The sequence below is a fragment of the Bombina bombina genome, chromosome 7 (genome assembly GCF_027579735.1).
Source record: "Bombina bombina isolate aBomBom1 chromosome 7, aBomBom1.pri, whole genome shotgun sequence".
In the NCBI taxonomy this organism is placed as follows: domain Eukaryota; kingdom Metazoa; phylum Chordata; class Amphibia; order Anura; family Bombinatoridae; genus Bombina; species Bombina bombina.
In genome coordinates, this window is record NC_069505.1 from 313,854,152 (window position 1) to 313,874,952 (window position 20,801).

Here is a 20,801-nt window from a genome sequence, read left to right on the forward strand (position 1 = left end):
ACTGGATTTCAATATGTTTTCTACTGTTGCAATTCCACTAGTATGCCTAATGGAGGTATACAAACTGGAAACATCCAGTGTGAACAGAATGCATTTATCTCTAACCTGCCCCAAATCTTTAAGTTTGGATAGAAAATCATTTGTATCCCTTATATAAGAGGTTGTTTTCTGTACTAAGGGTTGTAATACTTTATCCAAAAAAACAGAAATGTTTGAGAACACAGACCCTATTCCAGCCACAATAGGGTGCCCTGGTGGTTTGTTAATAGCTTTATGGATCTTGGGTAACACATAAATAACAGGTCTAATAGGATTTTTCTCAAATAAATCATCTTTAAATTTCTCTGAAATAATCTCCCTCTTAACTGCTGATTGCAATATATTCTCTATTCCCTTATTAATTTGTATAGTGGGGTCCCTGGTTAGTTTTTCATATACTTGACTATCTGCTAGTTGACGTTCAATCTCCTCTATGTAGTCTGATCTATTAAGAATAACCACCGACCCACCCTTGTCCGCCTCCTTGATAATTATATCAGTGTTATCCCTTAGTGATTGTATTGCTAATTTGTCTTTCTTATTTTTCTGTACCAGCTTCCTTTTTGCGTCTTTCTTTAACAAGATATTAATCTCCCTCTGAACAAGATTCATGTAAGTTGTGACACTATGTGTGCTTGTGGGTGTAAATTTACTTTTTTTGTTAATGCCAAAATCTTTAACATTATCAAATCTAATTTTGTTTTTTTTTTGTGCCCCTTCAGTGAGCTTGTGACCACCATCTTTCTGTAAAGATAAATATATCCTCAACTTTAATTTTCTGAAAAACCTATGCAAATCCTGAAAAACAGTAAAATCATTCAAAGTGTCATCCAAACAGTAAGATAAACCCTTATTTAATGCTGTGAATTCCATATTAGTGAGAACATAGTTAGATAAATTTGTTACCAAATTATTAGTGTCAAATAAAGCATTATCATACAAAACATCAGATGCTAGCTGTGAGCTAGCTCCTTGTGAAATACCGTGATTATTGTTAGATTCCGAATAATGTCCCAACAATACTTTGTTCAGAGAGTCACTGTTACAAACAATATCACACTTATTCTTATCAAGTGGTTTCTGCATACAGCTATTAACATTGTCCGTATTATTTATATTGCCAGTCTCACCATGAGCGACATAATCAGATGGCGTTGCACCATCGGATGCAATTTTATGCATTGTCCCCCCTTGTGTATTTCTTATGGGTGATCGGTCTCGGGTGCCAGCCGGTATAGTCCCATAATACATTGGTATGTTAGCTAGTGTGTCATTCGGCCTCTCATACCTGCAGCTACTCGGCTGGTCTCCCGTCTCCTTTGGCTCGTCTCCCGTCAGTACCGGTAGCCTCCTCTCTGCATCCCACGTGTGCGACGTGGGCGCTGACGCTGTGACGTCATCGCTAGGCCGACTCCGCTGTTTCCTGTGCTTCCTCCCGGCCCGGTGGTATCGATGTCCGAGTCCTCGGTTAAAAAACTGGCAGAGGACTCGGACCCACTGTGGCCATCTTCTTTGGTGGCATTATGTCTTGCAAATCTTCTCTGTCCCCGCATCTGACCACTGGGGTTCTTGCTTGATCCTGCATTCTGACGCCACCTGTAGACTACTCCATGGCTGTAGTCCTGCTCATCTCTGATAAACTTCTGGCGTTTGCGGCTCTCAAGTTGTTTCCTGTAGTCATTCACGGACTTCTCCACATCCATTACCAATTTCTTGTACTCGTCCAGGGGTAAGTTTTTCACGAGTTGCTCCTTTTGCACATTGATCTTATCTTTGTATGCATTTATTTCTTGTTGGGCAAACTCGACTGTCCAAGTGATGATATCGAAGGAACACTTATTGAGTATGCTTTCAAATTTATCTGTGTATTCCTTCCTGTCAGCAAACAAAGTTGGACAAGTGGACATCCTCAGCCCCCTGGGGATACGTTGAACTTTGTGGTACTCTGATAAGGTTATAGCATGCAATTCAAGCACCATTTTCTTCTTGCTCTCTTTTTCCAAGAGTCTCCCTGTGGTTTCAGAGGGAGTGATGTTTAAAAAGTCTCTGTTACCTAGTACTGTGGCATTGATGTGTTGGGCTGTCTCCTCATCATACCCAAACACCATAGGTCCCAGCTGTGCATTATTCACTGTATTAGAAATAGCACCTTCAGCCATTTTTCTGGTGTGCACATTAATCCCAAGGCCACATGCAGCAAATTCAAAAAAGTGGAAAACAGCACACCTGAATCTTCTCTTGTGGGGCACGGAGTAACAGACTTGCCAAGTCCTCAGCACAATCACAAATTTCAAAAAACTCCAGCAACCATGATAGTTAAAAGACCTTTATTTTCTTATCCTGGGTCCAAACATACAACGTTTCAAGCCAATATGGCTCTTAGTCATGTACATCTTAATTATACAGGTTCCTGCTTTTTATACCCTCACCTGTTAATTATTCATCAACTGTTCATTAACCCATTGTATGAAAAACATATATTGCAACTGCAATAGTGACATCTAGTGGTTGTAATATATAGTACACTTCTCTTTATTTTTGGTGTCTCTTTGCTTTTCAGTAGAATGGATGAACAGTATGTATATCATTAAAAATATAAACATAAAACCTATATACAATGTTAAAAGAGGAGCATAAAATCCAAACATTCTCAATGTCTACACAGTCTACAGAGTATATTTACATCAATCTAAATTTTATTCCTTTACAGAATATATTTTTATTGAGAAAAAATTATTATTCCATTTTATTTGGTTCTTTATCTTTTTATTCTACCATTGTGTAACCTGCTATTCACCAACCATTTCATATGCCCATGGTCAATTCAAATATGTATACAATCCTAACCCATCCATGTATGATTTTCCTTAGTAAAACAAACTCCAATCAAAGTCCTTATTAAGACCCTTGGGGATAAGGCAATCTAGTTTGTGAATCCAGAACATCTCCCTAACTTTTAGGAGATGCTCTCTATCGCCCCCCCTCCTTGGTTTCATCACCTGGTCTATAACTAAGAATCTGAGCTGACTAATACTATGACCTGCAGAGAGGAAGTGAGAGGACACCGGTGCTTCCTTATTATTGCACCTAATATTTGATTTGTGTTCCGTTATCCTCTCCCTTACCTCTCTGCAGGTCTCGCCAATGTAGATAAATCCACACGGACATTTAATCATGTAAATAGCATATGTTGCTCTGCATGTAAAGTGTTTATTTATTGTAAACTTCCTACCACTAGTAGGATGGTAGAAATATTTACCTTTTATCATCGAGCTACAGTGGCTACAATTTAAACATGGATAGCAGCCATTATTGCTACTACCTATTGTTGGTTGTATACTTCTCTTTCCAGGGCCAATGTCAGTGTGTGTAATCAAATCCCTAATCACTTGGACAGTCGAGTTTGCCCAACAAGAAATAAATGCATACAAAGATAAGATCAATGTGCAAAAGGAGCAACTCGTGAAAAACTTACCCCTGGACGAGTACAAGAAATTGGTAATGGATGTGGAGAAGTCCGTGAATGACTACAGGAAACAACTTGAGAGCCGCAAACGCCAGAAGTTTATCAGAGATGAACAGGACTACAGCCATGGAATAGTCTACAGGTGGCGTCAGAATGCAGGATCAAGCAAGAACCCCAGTGGTCAGATGCGGGGACAGAGAAGATTTGCAAGACATAATGCCACCAAAGAAGATGGCCACAGTGGGTCCGAGTCCTCTGCCAGTTTTTTAACCGAGGACTCGGACATCGATACCACCGGGCCGGGAGGAAGCACAGGAAACAGCGGAGTCGGCCTAGCGATGACGTCACCGCGTCAGCGCCCACGTCGCACACGTGGGATGCAGAGAGGAGGCTACCGGTACTGACGGGAGACGAGCCAAAGGAGACGGGAGACCAGCCGAGTAGCTGCAGGTATGAGAGGCCGAATGACACACTAGCTAACATACCAATGTATTATGGGACTATACCGGCTGGCACCCGAGACCGATCACCCATAAGAAATACACAAGGGGGGACAGTGCATAAAATTGCATCCGATGGTGCAACGCCATCTGATTATGTCGCTCATGGTGAGACTGGCAATATAAATAATACGGACAATGTTAATAGCTGTATGCAGAAGCCACTTGATAAGAATAAGTGTGATATTGTTTGTAACAGTGACTCTCTGAACAAAGTATTGTTGGGACATTATTCGGAATCTAACATTAATCACAGTATTTCACAAGGAGCTAGCTCACAGCTAGCATCTGATGTTTTGTATGATAATGCTTTATTTGACACTAATAATTTGGTAACGAATTTATCTAACTATGTTCTCACTAATGAGGAATTCACAGCATTAAATAAGGGCTTATCTTACTGTTTGGATGACACTTTGAATGATTTTACTGTTTTTCAGGATTTGCATAGGTTTTTCAGAAAATTAAAGTTGAGGATATATTTTACTTTACAGAAAGATGGTGGTCACAAGCTCACTGAAGGGGCACAAAAAAACAAAATTAGATTTGATAATGTTAAAGATTTTGGCATTAACAAAAAAAGTAAATTTACACCCACAAGCACACATAGTGTCACAACTTACATGAATCTTGTTCAGAGGGAGATTGATATCTTGTTAAAGAAAGACGCAAAAAGGAAGCTGGTACAGAAAAATAAGAAAGACAAATTAGCAATACAATCACTAAGGGATAACACTGATATAATTATCAAGGAGGCGGACAAGGGTGGGTCGGTGGTTATTCTTAATAGATCAGACTACATAGAGGAGATTGAACATCAACTAGCAGATAGTCAAGTATATGAAAAACTAACCAGGGACCCCACTATACAAATTAATAAGGGAATAGAGAATATATTGCAATCAGCAGTTAAGAGGGAGATTATTTCAGAGAAATTTAAAGATGATTTATTTGAGAAAAATCCTATTAGACCTGTTATTTATGTGTTACCCAAGATCCATAAAGCTATTAACAAACCACCAGGGCGCCCTATTGTGGCTGGAATAGGGTCTGTGTTCTCAAACATTTCTGTTTTTTTGGCTAAAGTATTACAACCCTTAGTACAGAAAACAACCTCTTATATAAGGGATACAAATGATTTTCTATCCAAACTTAAAGATTTGGGGCAGGTTAGAGATAAATGCATACTGTTCACACTGGATGTTTCCAGTTTGTATACCTCCATTAGGCATACTAGTGGAATTGCAACAGTAGAAAACATATTGAAATCCAGTAGTAACTATACTGCCAAAGAGATTGAATTTTTAATAAGTTTGTTGACTGTCATATTGTATCATAATTACTTCTTATTTATGGACTCTTACTATCTCCAAAAACAGGGTACAGCAATGGGCTCCAACGTCGCCCCCACATACGCCAACATATTTATGAGTAGTTTTGAGGAACAATTTGTATACTCAAATATGAATTTTCAAACATATGGTATCTCCTGGTGGAGATTTATCGATGATGTGTTTGGCGTGTGGGGGGGGCGACGTTGCGAGCCTGTTAACATTTATAGAAGATCTTAATTGTTCAGTTAATGGATTGAAATTCAGTCTCAACATGAGTGAGGTAGGAGTAGAGTACTTGGATACTTATGTTTATAAGGATAAGGGGTTCTTGGGGACTGACCTGTACACGAAAAAAACTGATAAGAATAATTTGTTGCAATATGGCAGTTGCCACCCAGAAAGCGTGTTCAGAGCAATACCCAAGAGTCAGTTCACCAGAGTGAAGAGGATTGTCTCAGATGATAGTAAGTGTAAACAGAGATTGGAAGAAATGGCCAATAAGTTTATTTCTAGGAATTACCCAGAAAAATTAGTTAGCTTGTGAATGTTGAGGAAGGTCTAGGACAGACCCAAAAACAAACAGACAAAAGAAATGGGAACAATATGATATTTGTAACACAGCATAATAGGTTGAGTGGAAAGATTGCAGGCATCCTAAAAAAACATTGGCACATTATTAGGGAATGCAACCCACAGGTGGAAGATTTCAAAAAAGAACCAATGATTGCCTATAAGAGAAACAAAAGGATTAGGGATTTGATTGCACACACTGACATTGGCCCTGGAAAGAGAAGTATACAACCAACAATAGGTAGTAGCAATAATGGCTGCTATCCATGTTTAAATTGTAGCCACTGTAGCTCATGATAAAAGGCAAATATTTCTACCATCCTACTAGTGGTAGGAAGTTTACAATAAATAAACACTTTACATGCAGAGCAACATATGCTATTTACATGATTAAATGTCCGTGTGGATTTATCTACATTGGCGAGACCTGCAGAGAGGTAAGGGAGACGATAACGGAACACAAATCAAATATTAGGTGCAATAATAAGGAAGCACCGGTGTCCTCTCACTTCCTCTCTGCAGGTCATAGTATTAGTCAGCTCAGATTCTTAGTTATAGACCAGGTGATGAAACCAAGGAGGGGGGGGCGATAGAGAGCATCTCCTAAAAGTTAGGGAGATGTTCTGGATTCACAAACTAGATTGCCTTATCCCCAAGGGTCTTAATAAGGACTTTGATTGGAGTTTGTTTTACTAAGGAAAATCATACATGGATGGGTTAGGATTGTATACATATTTGAATTGACCATGGGCATATGAAATGGTTGGTGAATAGCAGGTTACACAATGGTAGAATAAAAAGATAAAGAACCAAATAAAATGGAATAATAATTTTTTCTCAATAAAAATATATTCTGTAAAGGAATAAAATTTAGATTGATGTAAATATACTCTGTAGACTGTGTAGACATTGAGAATGTTTGGATTTTATGCTCCTCTTTTAACATTGTATATAGGTTTTATGTTTATATTTTTAATGATATACATACTGTTCATCCATTCTACTGAAAAGCAAAGAGACACCAAAAATAAAGAGAAGTGTACTATATATTACAACCACTAGATGTCACTATTGCAGTTGCAATATATGTTTTTCATACAATGGGTTAATGAACAGTTGATGAATAATTAACAGGTGAGGGTATAAAAAGCAGGAACCTGTATAATTAAGATGTACATGACTAAGAGCCATATTGGCTTGAAACGTTGTATGTTTGGACCCAGGATAAGAAAATAAAGGTCTTTTAACTATCATGGTGGCTGGAGTTTTTTGAAATTTGTGATTGTGCTGAGGACTTGGCAAGTCTGTTACTCCGTGCCCCACAAGAGAAGATTCAGGTGTGCTGTTTTCCACTTTTTTGAATTTGCTTAATTATACGCGCCAGGTGCTTTGCGGAGCAACCATGGAAACTCTTATACTTTAAGCTAAGCCTCATCTCTTCTTCTTGAGATTTTTGCTTTAAGAACACCTCCCTTTCCTTTCTGGCCTCCAAATATGCAGACCAATTCATCGGGGAGGGATCAAGATTAACCTTGCTATAGGCCACCTTAACATTGTTAGCTAATTGAAGTTCCTGCTCCTTCCTCTTTTTGGAGCATCTACTCATATATCTCTCCACGCATTACTGCCTTGGCTGCCTCCCAATAAATCTCTAATTTATTCTTGTAGTCAGAATTACATAGCACATAGTCATTCCATATAATTCTCATCCTAGATATAAACCTAAGACTAGTATATAAGAATCGGGGAAAAGAAAAGAATGGTGCACTAACCCTAGCCTCTCCTACTCCTATAAAAGTCAACGAAATGATAGCGTGATCGGATACCACAAACTCACCAATCCCAGCGCTAACTGGATATACCGACAATGATTCTGATATTAAGAAAAGATCGATCCTTGAGAATGTCCTATGAGCCTTTGACTCACACGTGAAGGCTCGTGTTTGTGGATTCTGTATTCGCCAAATATCAATCAAGCTAAATTTATTACAGAATTTTTTAAAATACTTTGCATTTCTCTTATATTCTGCAGCATTCTTATTTGAGAAACGATCTAATTCTAGGATATATTGTCATATTAAAATCTCCACATAAAATAAGATTTTCCCTTTGATATAGAAATATTTTGTTCTGGATCAGCTCCCAAAATTGAGATGAAAACTTATTAGGGGCATATATATTACAAAAAATATATTTTATACTATTAATCATTACTTGAAGCAAGATATATCTAGCTGCGGGATCTATCTCTACATTAATAATTTTGTATTCTAAATCTTTATGCAATAAAACTGCAACTCCTCGTTGTTTATGGGGGCCGAAGGAAGAGATTACTTTACCAACCCATTTTATTCTAAGCTTAGCTGCTTCTGCCCCATCTAGATGGGTTTCTTGTAGGAATACTAACCCTGGTTTCTCTTTAGCTAGTGTTTTAATAACTAGTTTACGTTTACTCGGGGAGGAGATCCCTCCCACGTTCCAAGATAAGATTTTAAATCCTACTTCCCTCATCCCTACTTAAATGTATATAGACCCGAGAAAATGCGGGAGGGCAACAGCGGGTGGGGGGGGGGTGGGAGAAAAAAAAAAAAAAAGAGAACAAAAAAAAACAGACTTTAAAACATAACTTATAACACAAATTACAATAGCTCTCTCTAGAGACAGATTCCTGACTCTCTGTGAGTTAATACACAACAAAAAACATAGATTAAACATATCTGTGCTAAAAATCAAATAATATTTGATAAGAAATAAACCAAACATGTTATATAAATCTCATATACATGCGCTATCTTCCACACCTCCATACTACCTACTGTCTTTCTAAATTAACTTAGATTTCTAAGCTTTTCATAAATTCTTGAATTTCGGAGACTTCGTTGAATATAAATTTAGACCCTTTATTTTCAACTATAATTTTAGCCGGATAGAATAAACTTTCTCTTATCCCTTTACCGATTAACTGTGAGCAAAAAGGTGCCATCATTCTTCTCCGCGCAGATGTCTCGGCGGAGAAGTCTTGAAACAGCAAAATCTTGCTGTTCCCAAATCTCAGGGTATCAGCTTTTTTAAAAAGCTTCAGAATCTCCAACTTATCCTGAAATTTGAGTACCTTAAAGACACACATCCTAGGTTTAACCGACCCTGAAGTAGAGCTTCTCCTAGGGCCGACTCTGTGCGCCCTTTCAATTGCTAAGGGGAGGACGTGAGCTGGTAAACCAATAGCCTGAGGGAGCGTAGTAGAGGTAAATTTAATGAGGTTGTCAAACTCCGGGGATTCTGATAAATCAATAATCCTTATGTTATTTCGCCTGGAGCGATCTTCAAGATCATCCAGGTGCAATTGCATATTATTTAGTTTGACCTGCTGTGATTGAATTACATTTTCTTGAATAGTCAGCCTATCTTCAACTGAGGAGATTCTACTCTCCGCTTCCCCCATTCATACAGAGAATAACTTGACCTCAGCAGAAAGTGTCATCATCTCTGTAGAGATAGTTCCCAATTCTTTTTTAATTTCCTCAAATTGAGGGGAAAAAATAGCAGTAAGTTGCCCGATTAGCACCTGGGTATCAATAAGAGCTGATACACTGTCTGCTGACATATCTGGATTGGAGTCACCCAATTTATTATTATTTTTTTCCCTAGATTTCACTGGCATTTTGGGTGAATTATTTTTCCCAAGTGTTACAAATTTTTCCATGTAGTGAACTTAAAAAAAAAAACCTTGTGTTAAGTGAACTAAGAAAACAAACTCCTGTGCAAAAAATGAAAATAATAAAAAAAACTGAATTATTAATTCGTGATGTATAGATATTTTTTTTTCTCTTTTTTTCCCTCTTCTTGCCCTTCTCTCTCTCCTCTTTTCCTCTCTTCTTCCCCCTTATTTCTACCCCTCATCTTTTTTTTCCCTTTTTAGTGTTCTATGTGACCACTACTCCACTTATGATAATGCCTTTACTCAAAAATGTGAAGATGCCATCAGTGTCTAGTGCTCAAGGTCTGTGACCTATATATACATAGAACATTTTTTTTAATTTGGACTCCAATCTTAGAACAGCCTGTTGATACCCACTCTTCTATGATCAAACTCAGCAAATAACAATATTCAAAGCAGTAACCAATAAGTACCCCTCAAAATGATCCTTTCTATACAAATCTTAACCTGAGGGAATATATCTAAACATACAATTAGATCAGCAGACTACTTGATATTACCACTATAAAAATAAAACAATCGTCATAAGCTTTGTCTCTCTCCTTTTTTTTTTCCCTTCTTTCTCCTTCCCCCCCATTTTTGTTTCTCTTCCTCTCCCTTCTTTTCCTTTCTTTAAATAAGCCTGATCCCCTCGGCCTGGAAGAGACTTTTATGCCCAGCTGTAGTGTCAACCAATGTCAGTCAGGACTTAACCTGTTTAGACCAAGTCTCTGCCTATGTTTAAAAAAAACATAGGCCCTGCTGGGCTGCTACACAAACTCAATTTTATCAGCAAGCAGAGTTTTAAACTTTAATGGGAAGTCCTCCCGTATCCCCTACAAGGTATGGCAATGTCACAGAATCACTTCAGGCAGACTTTCCAGTCACCCACCTCCTTCAGCGAGCCAGGAACATGCCAAGATCGCCAAAACATAAGTGGTTCAAGAGACAGTTAGTGCCACAGTCAGTCAATACGGAACAAGAAACGACCCACCAATACTTGCGATGAAACGCTACCTCCTCTGGGCCGGGAAACCTCGGCGGGAATACCCTTGTATAGCAACACTATTCCTGGGCGACCTGTACCATCACCTTCACTGGCCACAGAGTACTTGACCTGGCTGCTACAATCAGCACCTTGACTCTACTGCTCCAGGAGAGCGCGACTGCCGGATCCCTCTGCGTAGCCTCCGGTCTCGCTTTCTCAGCGCATCCGTAATCCAGTAACAGGAAGAGCCACGTCCTCCGTCGACTCTACTACTCCGAGACAACACCTCCACCACTCCGACCATCCACCTCTCGCGGATCTTGAGCTCCTCCTCACCTCAGACGGAACTCCGGCCACAGGAGCAAACAGGGAGTCTAGCAGGTAAATTTTTTAGTCTCAGTATAGGATGTCAGCAACAACTTAATACATGTTTGTTGGCTTTCTCTTCTTAGACAATTGCTCAGCAGCGGTTTACCCGCAGGCACATACAGCCTTAGAGGTTTCCTTTCCAGCTGGCGTTATTATGTCTAGCTACTGGCCCCCAAAGTCCAACAGAAATGGGGCAAAGAATGAAGGCTTAGATTACTTTCAACGGCTACACGCAGACATGGAGCAGCATGAACTTCAGCACCGCCTTCTCACCGGAAACTCCATCTCCATAGGACATATTTCACCCCAGAGAAAGGTCTCAAATTTCACAACCAGGAATTTAATAAATGTCCTAAGTGCTCCTACCCTGTGGCAGACCTGACTCATATGTTTTGGCATTGTCCAAAAATAAGAAGTTTCTGTAATAAACTAGAATTCTGGCTTAAAACTACATTGAAAATTGAGACACTCTCTCTATCACTGTTCCAAATTATACTGTGCCTAAAGACGGAAGGCAGTTATCAGACTAATGAAAAACTACTAAATCTCTCTATTTTAGCTACTAGATACTTGATCTGCAAGAAATAGAAAATGAGAGCATTGCCGACTATCTCCGAAGTTAGGAATTATTTAAAAAAACAATGTGTATTGGAACAAAAAGACACAAACATCAATAATTAATCTGATATAAGGAACTTCTTTAATAAATGGGCAGCATTCATAAAAACATTCCATGATAGAGAAATTGACTGATTTTCCCATTTAAAAATTCAGAAATAGTTCTTCTTGGCATTTGGTAGGTGAGGAGGGGGGCAGAGAGTAACTAGTCCTTTTTCTTTGTTTCTTCTTGTATCTTTTTTTTTTTTTTTTTGTTGATGTGGTTTGCGGTTGTCGATTTGGTCGCTGTTATGATTGTTGTCAAGAGAGGGAGTAAATCGGGACAATAGGGTGAACGGGGAAATAAAGAGAAAAATCCAATAGTAGATATATAAAGATAATTGGATCTCACAATTCTTTGTGATTAAGGCACTATGCTGATATAAGCTTTTATTGGTCTCGTACCATAATCTGTATTAAAGTTTCGTTGACTTCAGCCTGACTCTTGTTATATATGACAATGTATATTACTAACTTTTACAAATATGTGATAATACTGACACAATTTATCAGTTTGTTTTCCTGGTTTTCCCATAGTTGTTTTTTTGTTTGTTTGTTTGTTTTTGTTCTGTTATATTTTTTAATTTCTTTGATTATTGTATATCAGAATGTTTTGTTTGTTATGATGTTTAAGAAAATAGATCTAAAAACCCCAGCAGAGTATACAATTCATTCTTGACGTTATACATTGGCACAACTTTGTGAAATATTGACAATACTGATAATTTTCGACTGCCCTTGGTTTATGTTATTTTAAGAGATATTGGGCCCTGCATGGCGCAAGATATGGATTTTTATTTCACTGTATATAATGCTTGTTGTAAATAAAAACTGGGGGGGGGGGGATTGTATGCTCTATCTAAATCCCTAAAGAATATTTTAGGGATTCATGTCCCTTTAAGATAAACTTTTAGTAATTGCGTATTGTGCTATGCTTGAAGTGTTACAATAAATCGGATACTGTGAATCGTAAATGCACTTGTCTTTTGTACATTATAGATGGTGACGTTGGAGGCTATGAACACTACTGTGGCCTGAAGAAAGCTGCTCCCCAGTTATATTGGGATTGAATATTTGTGCTGAATTGAAGTTACTGTTCATTACATGGAATATTATTTTATTATCTTTATTTTATCAATACTTTTTTATACCTAAAGATTTTTGGTATTTATAAGGGTTATTTGAATAACAACTCTGGTAGAGCGCTGTTTTTTTTATTTTTAGATGTGTTTCATACTACTGATAGAGATACATTTGTATTGTTATCCTTTATTTGTTGTTTTAAGTTACAGTGACATTTTTATTTTGTACATGTATCATACTTCTTGTCATCTATAGGGTCCTGTATTTTAGTGGCTCCTAGATTTTGAACAAATGTTTTGAGCCCTGTATTAGAAGCAGCTTGAAAAGAGTGCACTAAAATTGGATGCTCTGAGCCATCAAAGCAATAATACCTGTCACAACTAGGACTAATTTAATAGGGTACCTTACACTATTTGACTTGTGTGACTATTACATTTAATATCAATTCCCACATCAACACAGCTAGGGGTAACACGGAACCCCATAACCACTATTGTGGCCCTAATATAGGTAATACACACTAACATACCACTAGTAACAATACTTGAACCTCTGAATTGAATCACAGGTTTAATCTAGACCTACAAATTCAACCTCTATTCACTCAGCCAACAAGGAGTAATCCAAGTATTTACAGAAAGTTGTAGCTTTTAACCTGATACTATTTACACATGGCACCCTCTAGTAGCATGATTGCATAGGAGATCTTTATATTCTATAACTGCCATACAGGTAGTGACACATTGCGAGACATATATTTAGGCATCTACTTAGCATTTGTGTCCACCATATACACACAACAGTGATCAAGACAGCTTCACTTTGAGTTTTTTAATCTTTGTGTTGTGTGTATATTTGTTTACAGTTTTTATGGAAACTCTAATAAAGGTTATATTTTAATTTTTCTCTAAATCAGTACCACTCCTAAGTCTGGGCGTAGAGTGCAAGACGTGCATACTTTTTCCTGTGGTAAGTGTCTATACTTCCACTATTTGAAACTTTAATTTGTACTTACATGTGCCTTAAATAAATATGAAAGGCTAGCTGGCAAAGCGTTCCCAAACACCCCACTTTTTAAAAAAAAAAAAAATCTTTATTTATAAAAAAGAGAAGAAGTTTAGTACATAGCCTGTACTAGATATGAAGTAACAGGATGTGAACCCAGCTTCAAATATATATCTCATTGCTTCCCATTCTTCCCTTTTGTTTCTTTTAATTTTTTATTTTTTAAAAACGATTGAACCTGCGTGCGTCAGACAATAGAAACAAACCAGAGCAAGATAAACCAGACATATCGAAACCGACCAAAACCAAACGGTACAAAACAAAACGCTGGGGGGGTGGTCCACCCTCGCTCCGATCCCCCCCCCCCCCGAGCCCCTCACTCTACGCCCACATCTCCAGGGAAATGACCCGCCAGGATATTTATCAAATTCAAATTCCCTGAATGGTTTAATCATTTTTTTTTTGGTAAACTAGGGGCAAGGATCTTACAAACGTTTCCCATTTTCTTAATAAGGCAGGCAAGTGGAGATCTTGAGGGTAGGGTATGTTGAACTGCTCTGTTGTAAATTGATTGACTAAAACTGCTTTAAATTGTACCATTGTAGGTGCTGAACGTGCCTTCCATAGTTTAAGGAGGAGATTAGTATAATTGTATTTATAAGGCTATAGTTTGTTTATTCCTTGAAATCTCACCAGAAAAAAGATCTCAATAGGAATTAGCTCATGTTCCAGTTTTAAGACTGCACTCATCCAATATGAGATCTTTTTCCAGTATTGGAAATTTTTTGGGCAACCCCACAAACAATGAAATAAATCTGCGTCCAATATCGAGCATCTGGCGCAAGGATTCAAGGAACCCTTGCATTGTACCATTTAGATAGCATTCCTGGGGTAAGATACCTCTGAAGCCCAATTTTTATCTGAGATTCTCTCCATGTTGTTGGAACCCAACTCTGTTGAGTAATTTTAAAAGCTCCCAACAATGGTTTGCTCATCTATATCTGAGAATTGGGTAACCCATTTGGCAACCATGTCCCAAACCTGCAGACTTGAGGCTTTCTGAATTGCAAGTAAATATAGTGGAGAAATTGCAAACATCCCAGAAGCATAGATAGAAATCCTGGACTGTAATTCACCCATGGACCAATTATTCCCATAGTCCTTGAGCAACTCCTGGAAAAAATGCCTAACTTGAAGGTAGGCATAGAATTCACGTGCACCTAGGTTGAATTTATTTGCAATTTCTGCATAGGTTAGTGGATGCCCTTCTGCTTCCAGGAATGGACTCATGGTTTTTAAACCTTTTAGCTCCCAGTCTTTAAATATCTGGTTTGAGAGTCCAGTGCTGAAGTTAGGGTTGCCACATATGGGTAGATATTGCGAAACATAAGGTGAGCAATCCACCTCTGTACACAGCCTCTGCCATGCAACTATGATATTCTTAAAGGTGGACAAACAGAATATATTTGAAGGAAGTGAAGTCAATGGACAATTTAGTAAAGCCTTCAGCTGGAAAGGGGCCACATTTCCCAAACAGAAGAAGAAATTTGATCTTTACCAGTTAACCAGTCCAGCGCAAATCTAGCTATGGACACTACATTGTAAATCTGAATATTAGGGAGTGCAAGTCCAGCTGCCAATTTAGAGTTCATAAGGCGATGGGAGGCAATCCGAGGCTTGTCTCCTTTCCACAAAAATTTAGAGCAAGCTCTGTTATATATAGTAATATCCTTTTTGTGTAAAAACAAAGGAATTTTTTGAAAAATGTACATAAGTTTAGGAAAGATAATTGATTTAATCAATGTTACACGAGCAGATAAAGAAATGGGAAGCAGGGTCCATTCTTCCAATTTTTTACTACAAAGCTCGAACCCAAGCCCATAATTTAACTTATACGGGTTTCTAGATCAGTGATTTTTAACCTTTTTTTTGCCGTGGCACACTTTTTAACATTAAAAAAATCCTGTGGCACACCACCACCCCAAAATTTAAAAAAAAAAAAAAAAAAAAAATCACACATATATATATATACATACATACACACAAACACACACATACTGTATGTATTGTGCTGTTATGCCATGCCTCCTACAAACTACCCCTGCACTGGGAGTAAAAAAACAAGCAAAGTTTAAAAAATATGTCACACTGTTGTCAGTCTGCCGTGGCACACCTGAGGATCTCTCACGGCACACTAGTGTGCCACGGCACACTGGTTGAAAAACACTGTTCTAGATAATCGAAGACCTAAATAAGTAATCTGAGATACTTCCAAGAAGGGGTGCTTAATATCATGTGAAGGCTTCTTATAGAGCCACATTAGTTCCGATTTCCAGGTGTTAACCTTGAACCCGGAAATCTCGCCAAACTCATGAATAAGATCCTGGAGAATTGGCAACGTGACCTTAAGATTAGATAAGAATAACAGATCATCCGCATATAAAAGCAGGACCAGTTTCTCGCCTGCCAGTAAGATACCTTCCAGCTCTTGGCGTAATCATATGGCCAGGGGCTCCAAACTGATGTTGAATAGCAATGGAGAGAGAATGGGCATCCCTGTCTAGTCCCTCTATACAGAACAAATCGTTGGGAGGTCACATTGATAATGACTGCAGATGCAGGGGCGCTATAAATTAACCAAATATAGTTGTTAAAAAAACCAGAAAGTCCAAATTTATCTAGGGTAAAAAAACAAATGAACCCAGCTGACCCGACCAAAGGCCTTCTCTGCGTCGACCGTTAAGATGGCCTTATCTAGGATCTCATGAGAACTGGAGGACTTATATCTGTTCCAAAAGACTCTATGAGCACTAGTAGTTTCCTCGTGTTTCTCACAGGGTTCCGACCTGACATAAATCCAGATTGGTTCTCATGAATTAGGTCACCAATATAAGGTTTCAGTCGAGAAGCTACAATGGCTGCTAATAATTTGTAGTCTGTATTAAGGACTGAAATGGGTCTAAAAGAACTTGGCAGCTCAGGGTCCTTACCCTTTTTTAAGATTAGCGTGATATTTGCTGCTGCAAAAGAAGGTGAACACCTAATATTATCTGAAAAGTAGAAATTAAATAGCCTGGTCAATGTAGGAGTCACCTGGATTTGTAGCATTCTGTAGAATTCAATAGGGAATGAGTCTGGCCCGGCCGCTTTATTGGGTTTAGCATTCTTAATTGCTAGTATAATCTCCTCTTCAGTATTGGGGGCCATTAATAGACTCCCTGGCTTCCAACGACAATCTTGGTGTCTTGAGCTTCTCCCAGAATTCTCTTTTCTTTACTAAATTGGGAGGGTCTGGTTTGTACAAATCTTGGAAAAACACTCGTTCAATATCGGGATGACTCATTGCACCTTGTTTAATGGCCGAAATTGCCTGCCTTAGGGAGGATTTAGCTATTCTGGCTAAGAATTTGGCCGATCTACCTGCAAATCCACTGTATAGAGCTTTTGGGCACTACTCTGCTTAATATGCATATCAGAGTGCTTTTGCCCTTGCATATGCATCCCAACATCCTTTGCTAGGGGTAAATTAAGTATGCTCTATAAGAATTCTTCACTTGATTGGCAAGCTGTCTAGCAACCCGACTACATTTCTTCTTCCAGTGTGACATATACGATTTAATTTCCCCATGTAGAACGGCCTTAGAGGCCTCCCAAAACACTTCAACTTTATCCAAATAGTTTCTGTTCTTTTTAAGATAATCTGCCCATTTTTATTGTAGCCAGTTTTGGAAGCTAGCATTGTTACTTAAAAATCTGGGGAAATAAGTATAATTATTACCTGAGTTCCTGACACCAGATCTACAGCTCAGCGAGATGGCGGCATGATCGGATATTACTATATCCTCAATTTTAGTCACCCAATTCCATTTAAGCAGAGAATCTGAGATGAGGAAGTAATCGATCCTAGAAAATGCTTGCTGAGGACACCCCACTTTTTATAGGACTATTTTGATTTGCAGAGGACTATATATCTATGTCTGTGATCTGGCCCCTACATACCCAGCTCCATCTAACTTCCCATATAGCTCTGTCCACTATACCAAAGTCCTTCCCCAACGTGTTGCGACTCGCCCCTGGATCTCTGGGCCTCTCTAACTGTGACCAGCCTTCCCATCCCGGATAGCTGCTGTATTGTGAGGTGTGCTAGCATAAAAACACAGGAATTCATGATAGTGCTAACTTGTCAATAGCTAACAGGACTACTTAGCCATAGGTAAGGTGTGTATCAGAGTAGCTTGTGGGATAAAAATAATTCTACTAAAATTAAAAATTTAAAATAATCTTTATTCATTTTTAGTTTGCTTCTCATATCCCAGCATGCAGTTCAGTTATAACATGATTCTTGATTGCATCTGAGTAAAAAAACATTTGTAGACACCAAAATAAAAAACTTTTGATGACATTCAGTTTCCATTCTTTCGATTCCAGTAAGCATCCTTTGAAAGAAAGACACATTAGAAAACAATAAAAAATAATGAGAAAATATCACAGTACTGCAAAATAAAATATATATATGCCCTAGGCAACTGTATTGTATGCCTAATTATAATGCTATGTAATGTCCTTTAAATTAAAAATTAATAAAAGAATAAACAGTGTTTTGCTACATTTTAAAAATGTTGTGTTTTAATTTGTAAGGGGCCAAAAAGCTGCTGATTATATTATTTCAGGGCACAAGAAAAAACACCCCAGAGCGCTACAGGTAATACACCTAATTTAAAGAACAAAAATATATTCATGAATTATGTTAGTTATCTCTTAAATTAGTGCATTCAGATATTAGTTTTGTTAAAATGATACAAATATTTACTTTTTCGAAAGTGAAACCAGAGAGTTTCTTTAACCCAGACCACTGAACACCAGTGACCCCACTCCCCTTCTGCCATGGCTTCAGCACCTAACATGAATCTGCTCAAATTCAGTCCTAAACCTCCCAGTAGGTATCTATAGCGTTGCAAGGTATTTACATCATACTTCGAGTAGTGTGTTCAGAAATAACCAGGTTATTTGTGTGAGTATATTTCACCATTATTCTTGAGCTCTGTACTTTTGTTTCAGGGTATCACATTGATTTGCAGCCAGAGATGGCTCCAGCAATTCAGTTCTCTTTTTTGGGGTGGTTGGTAAGCTCATGCCATAAAATAACAGGGGGGCATGTGGGTGGAGTCACAGGTGTTCTGTGGGTGTGGTTATTATGCACTAGTGCAAATTCACAGGTGTTCTGTGGGAATAGGTGGGTAGTCCAACAATCTGACTAGGGGGTTCAGGCCAGGGGAATGTGAGGAGAGACAGCAGCTGGGAGGGGAATTTTTCAGTGCAGTCTAAAAGATTGCAACTGTTTTCTGCTTGTTTCATATAAATGAAGACAGTGTTTATTTAAAGAGACATGAAACACAACAACTTTCCAATGTATTTCTACTATCAAATTCGCTTCCTTCTCTTGGTATTCTTTGTTGAACAATGCACTGCTGGGAGCTAACTGAACACATTGAGTGAACGAATGACAAGAGGTATATATGCGCAACCATAAAACAGCAGCTAGCTCCCAGTGCTGCACTGCTGTTTCTAACCCAACCTAGGTATACTTTTCAACAAAAGATACCAAGAGAACAAAGATAGCAGAAGTAAACCGGGAAGTTGTTTAAAAGTGAATTCTCTGTCTGAACCATAAACTGTCCCTTTAACCCTTGCAAATGGTTTATTGTCTCTAATGTAATATCTGTTTTATATTCCTATATATCATATACCTCAAAATACAATATTGTTATTACTGAAACACAAAACAAAATGAGGCATTTTACACAGCAGCTCACACTGAAGCCCTACTCTAGGTTATTTTTCACAAAGATGATAATGTCCACAGCACTCCAAATGACAAATTCTTTTATTTCAGGACACAATAAAACAGCAACGTTTCGGGATTAATTTCCCTTAATCATGCATGATTAAGGGAAATTAATCCCGAAACGTTGCTGTTTTATTGTGTCCTGAAATAAAAGAATTTGTCATCTGGAGTGCTGTGGACATTATCATCTTTGTGACTCCTGATAGGTGAATAGGCAGTTCACCGGTCTACACGAGCACCCATTTCATAGAAAGTGCTGTTCCATTCTACTTTTTTCCTAGGTTATTTTTCAGTGAGAAAACTACACATTGGGGTATATTAATGTGCGAGCGGACATGATACGATGTAGCATATCATGTCCGCCGCACATCGATAAATGCCAACAGCATACGCTCTCTGCATTTATCATCGCAGCAGCAGTTCTTGTGAACTGCTGGTGCAATACCGCCCCCTGCAGATTCGCGGACACTATCAGGGGGTGTCAATCAACCCGATCGGGTCAATTTTGGTCCGCGGCCTCAGAGCAGCCGGACAAGTTATGGAGCAGCGGTCTTTAGTATATATATATCATGATGTATAAAATATAATACAAAAAGTCAATGTGAAAAAAAAAATATTTTTATATATATATATATATATTTATATATATATATATATATATATATATATATATATATATATATATATATATATATATACACACACACACACCTAAATATGTGTGTATGTATATACAGTATTTAGATATAATATATGTGTGTGTACATATATTATGTATTTACACACATACACTAAACACACTAGAATAACAAAATCAATAAATATACAATGTAAACCACTTAGTTTGATTTGCACATGAGTAGTAGATATTTTCCTTCCCACTGCATCATTTGACGGCCATCATGGGTGATTATCATCATTTAGGAAACCTTATAAAAGCCCTGGTTTACCGGGGACTGCCAAGCTGTGCCAGATCCAACAGTTCCTGATGAGCTCTTCTCCTGTCTCTGGACATCATTTGATGCCATCCCAAGGTTTTACATCTCCACCACCCCCATATGTCCCTGACTCAGCCCAGTGGGGGTCCTGCTGAGGGACAGAGGTTGCAAAAGAACTGATCTTCTATATTGCACTACTATTAGACTGAAAAGTAGGGTAACAATGACCCCTTCATGCCACTGTCTTTTTAGTGACCCCAATAATACCATAGCCATGCCCCCACAATTACAGAGGTCCCCCTTAGAACTA

General features: G+C 38.2%; 1 protein-coding gene across 3 annotated transcripts in view; it reads right to left on the reverse strand.

Moving 5' to 3' along the window:
• Window positions 1-20,801, reverse strand: part of LOC128666382 (prothrombin-like) — a 111,750-nt gene that overhangs the window by 57,461 nt on the left and 33,488 nt on the right. For 2 of the 3 annotated variants that reach the window (XM_053720946.1, XM_053720945.1), the window contains exon 4: window positions 17,972-18,144. The exons of the other annotated variant lie outside the window; for it this stretch is intronic. In XM_053720946.1, coding sequence (XP_053576921.1) covers window positions 18,112-18,144 — 33 coding nt within the window. In that variant the 3' untranslated portion in view covers window positions 17,972-18,111. Of the gene's footprint in view, window positions 1-17,971; window positions 18,145-20,801 lie in introns of those variants that run through there. 3 annotated transcript variants of the gene reach the window in all.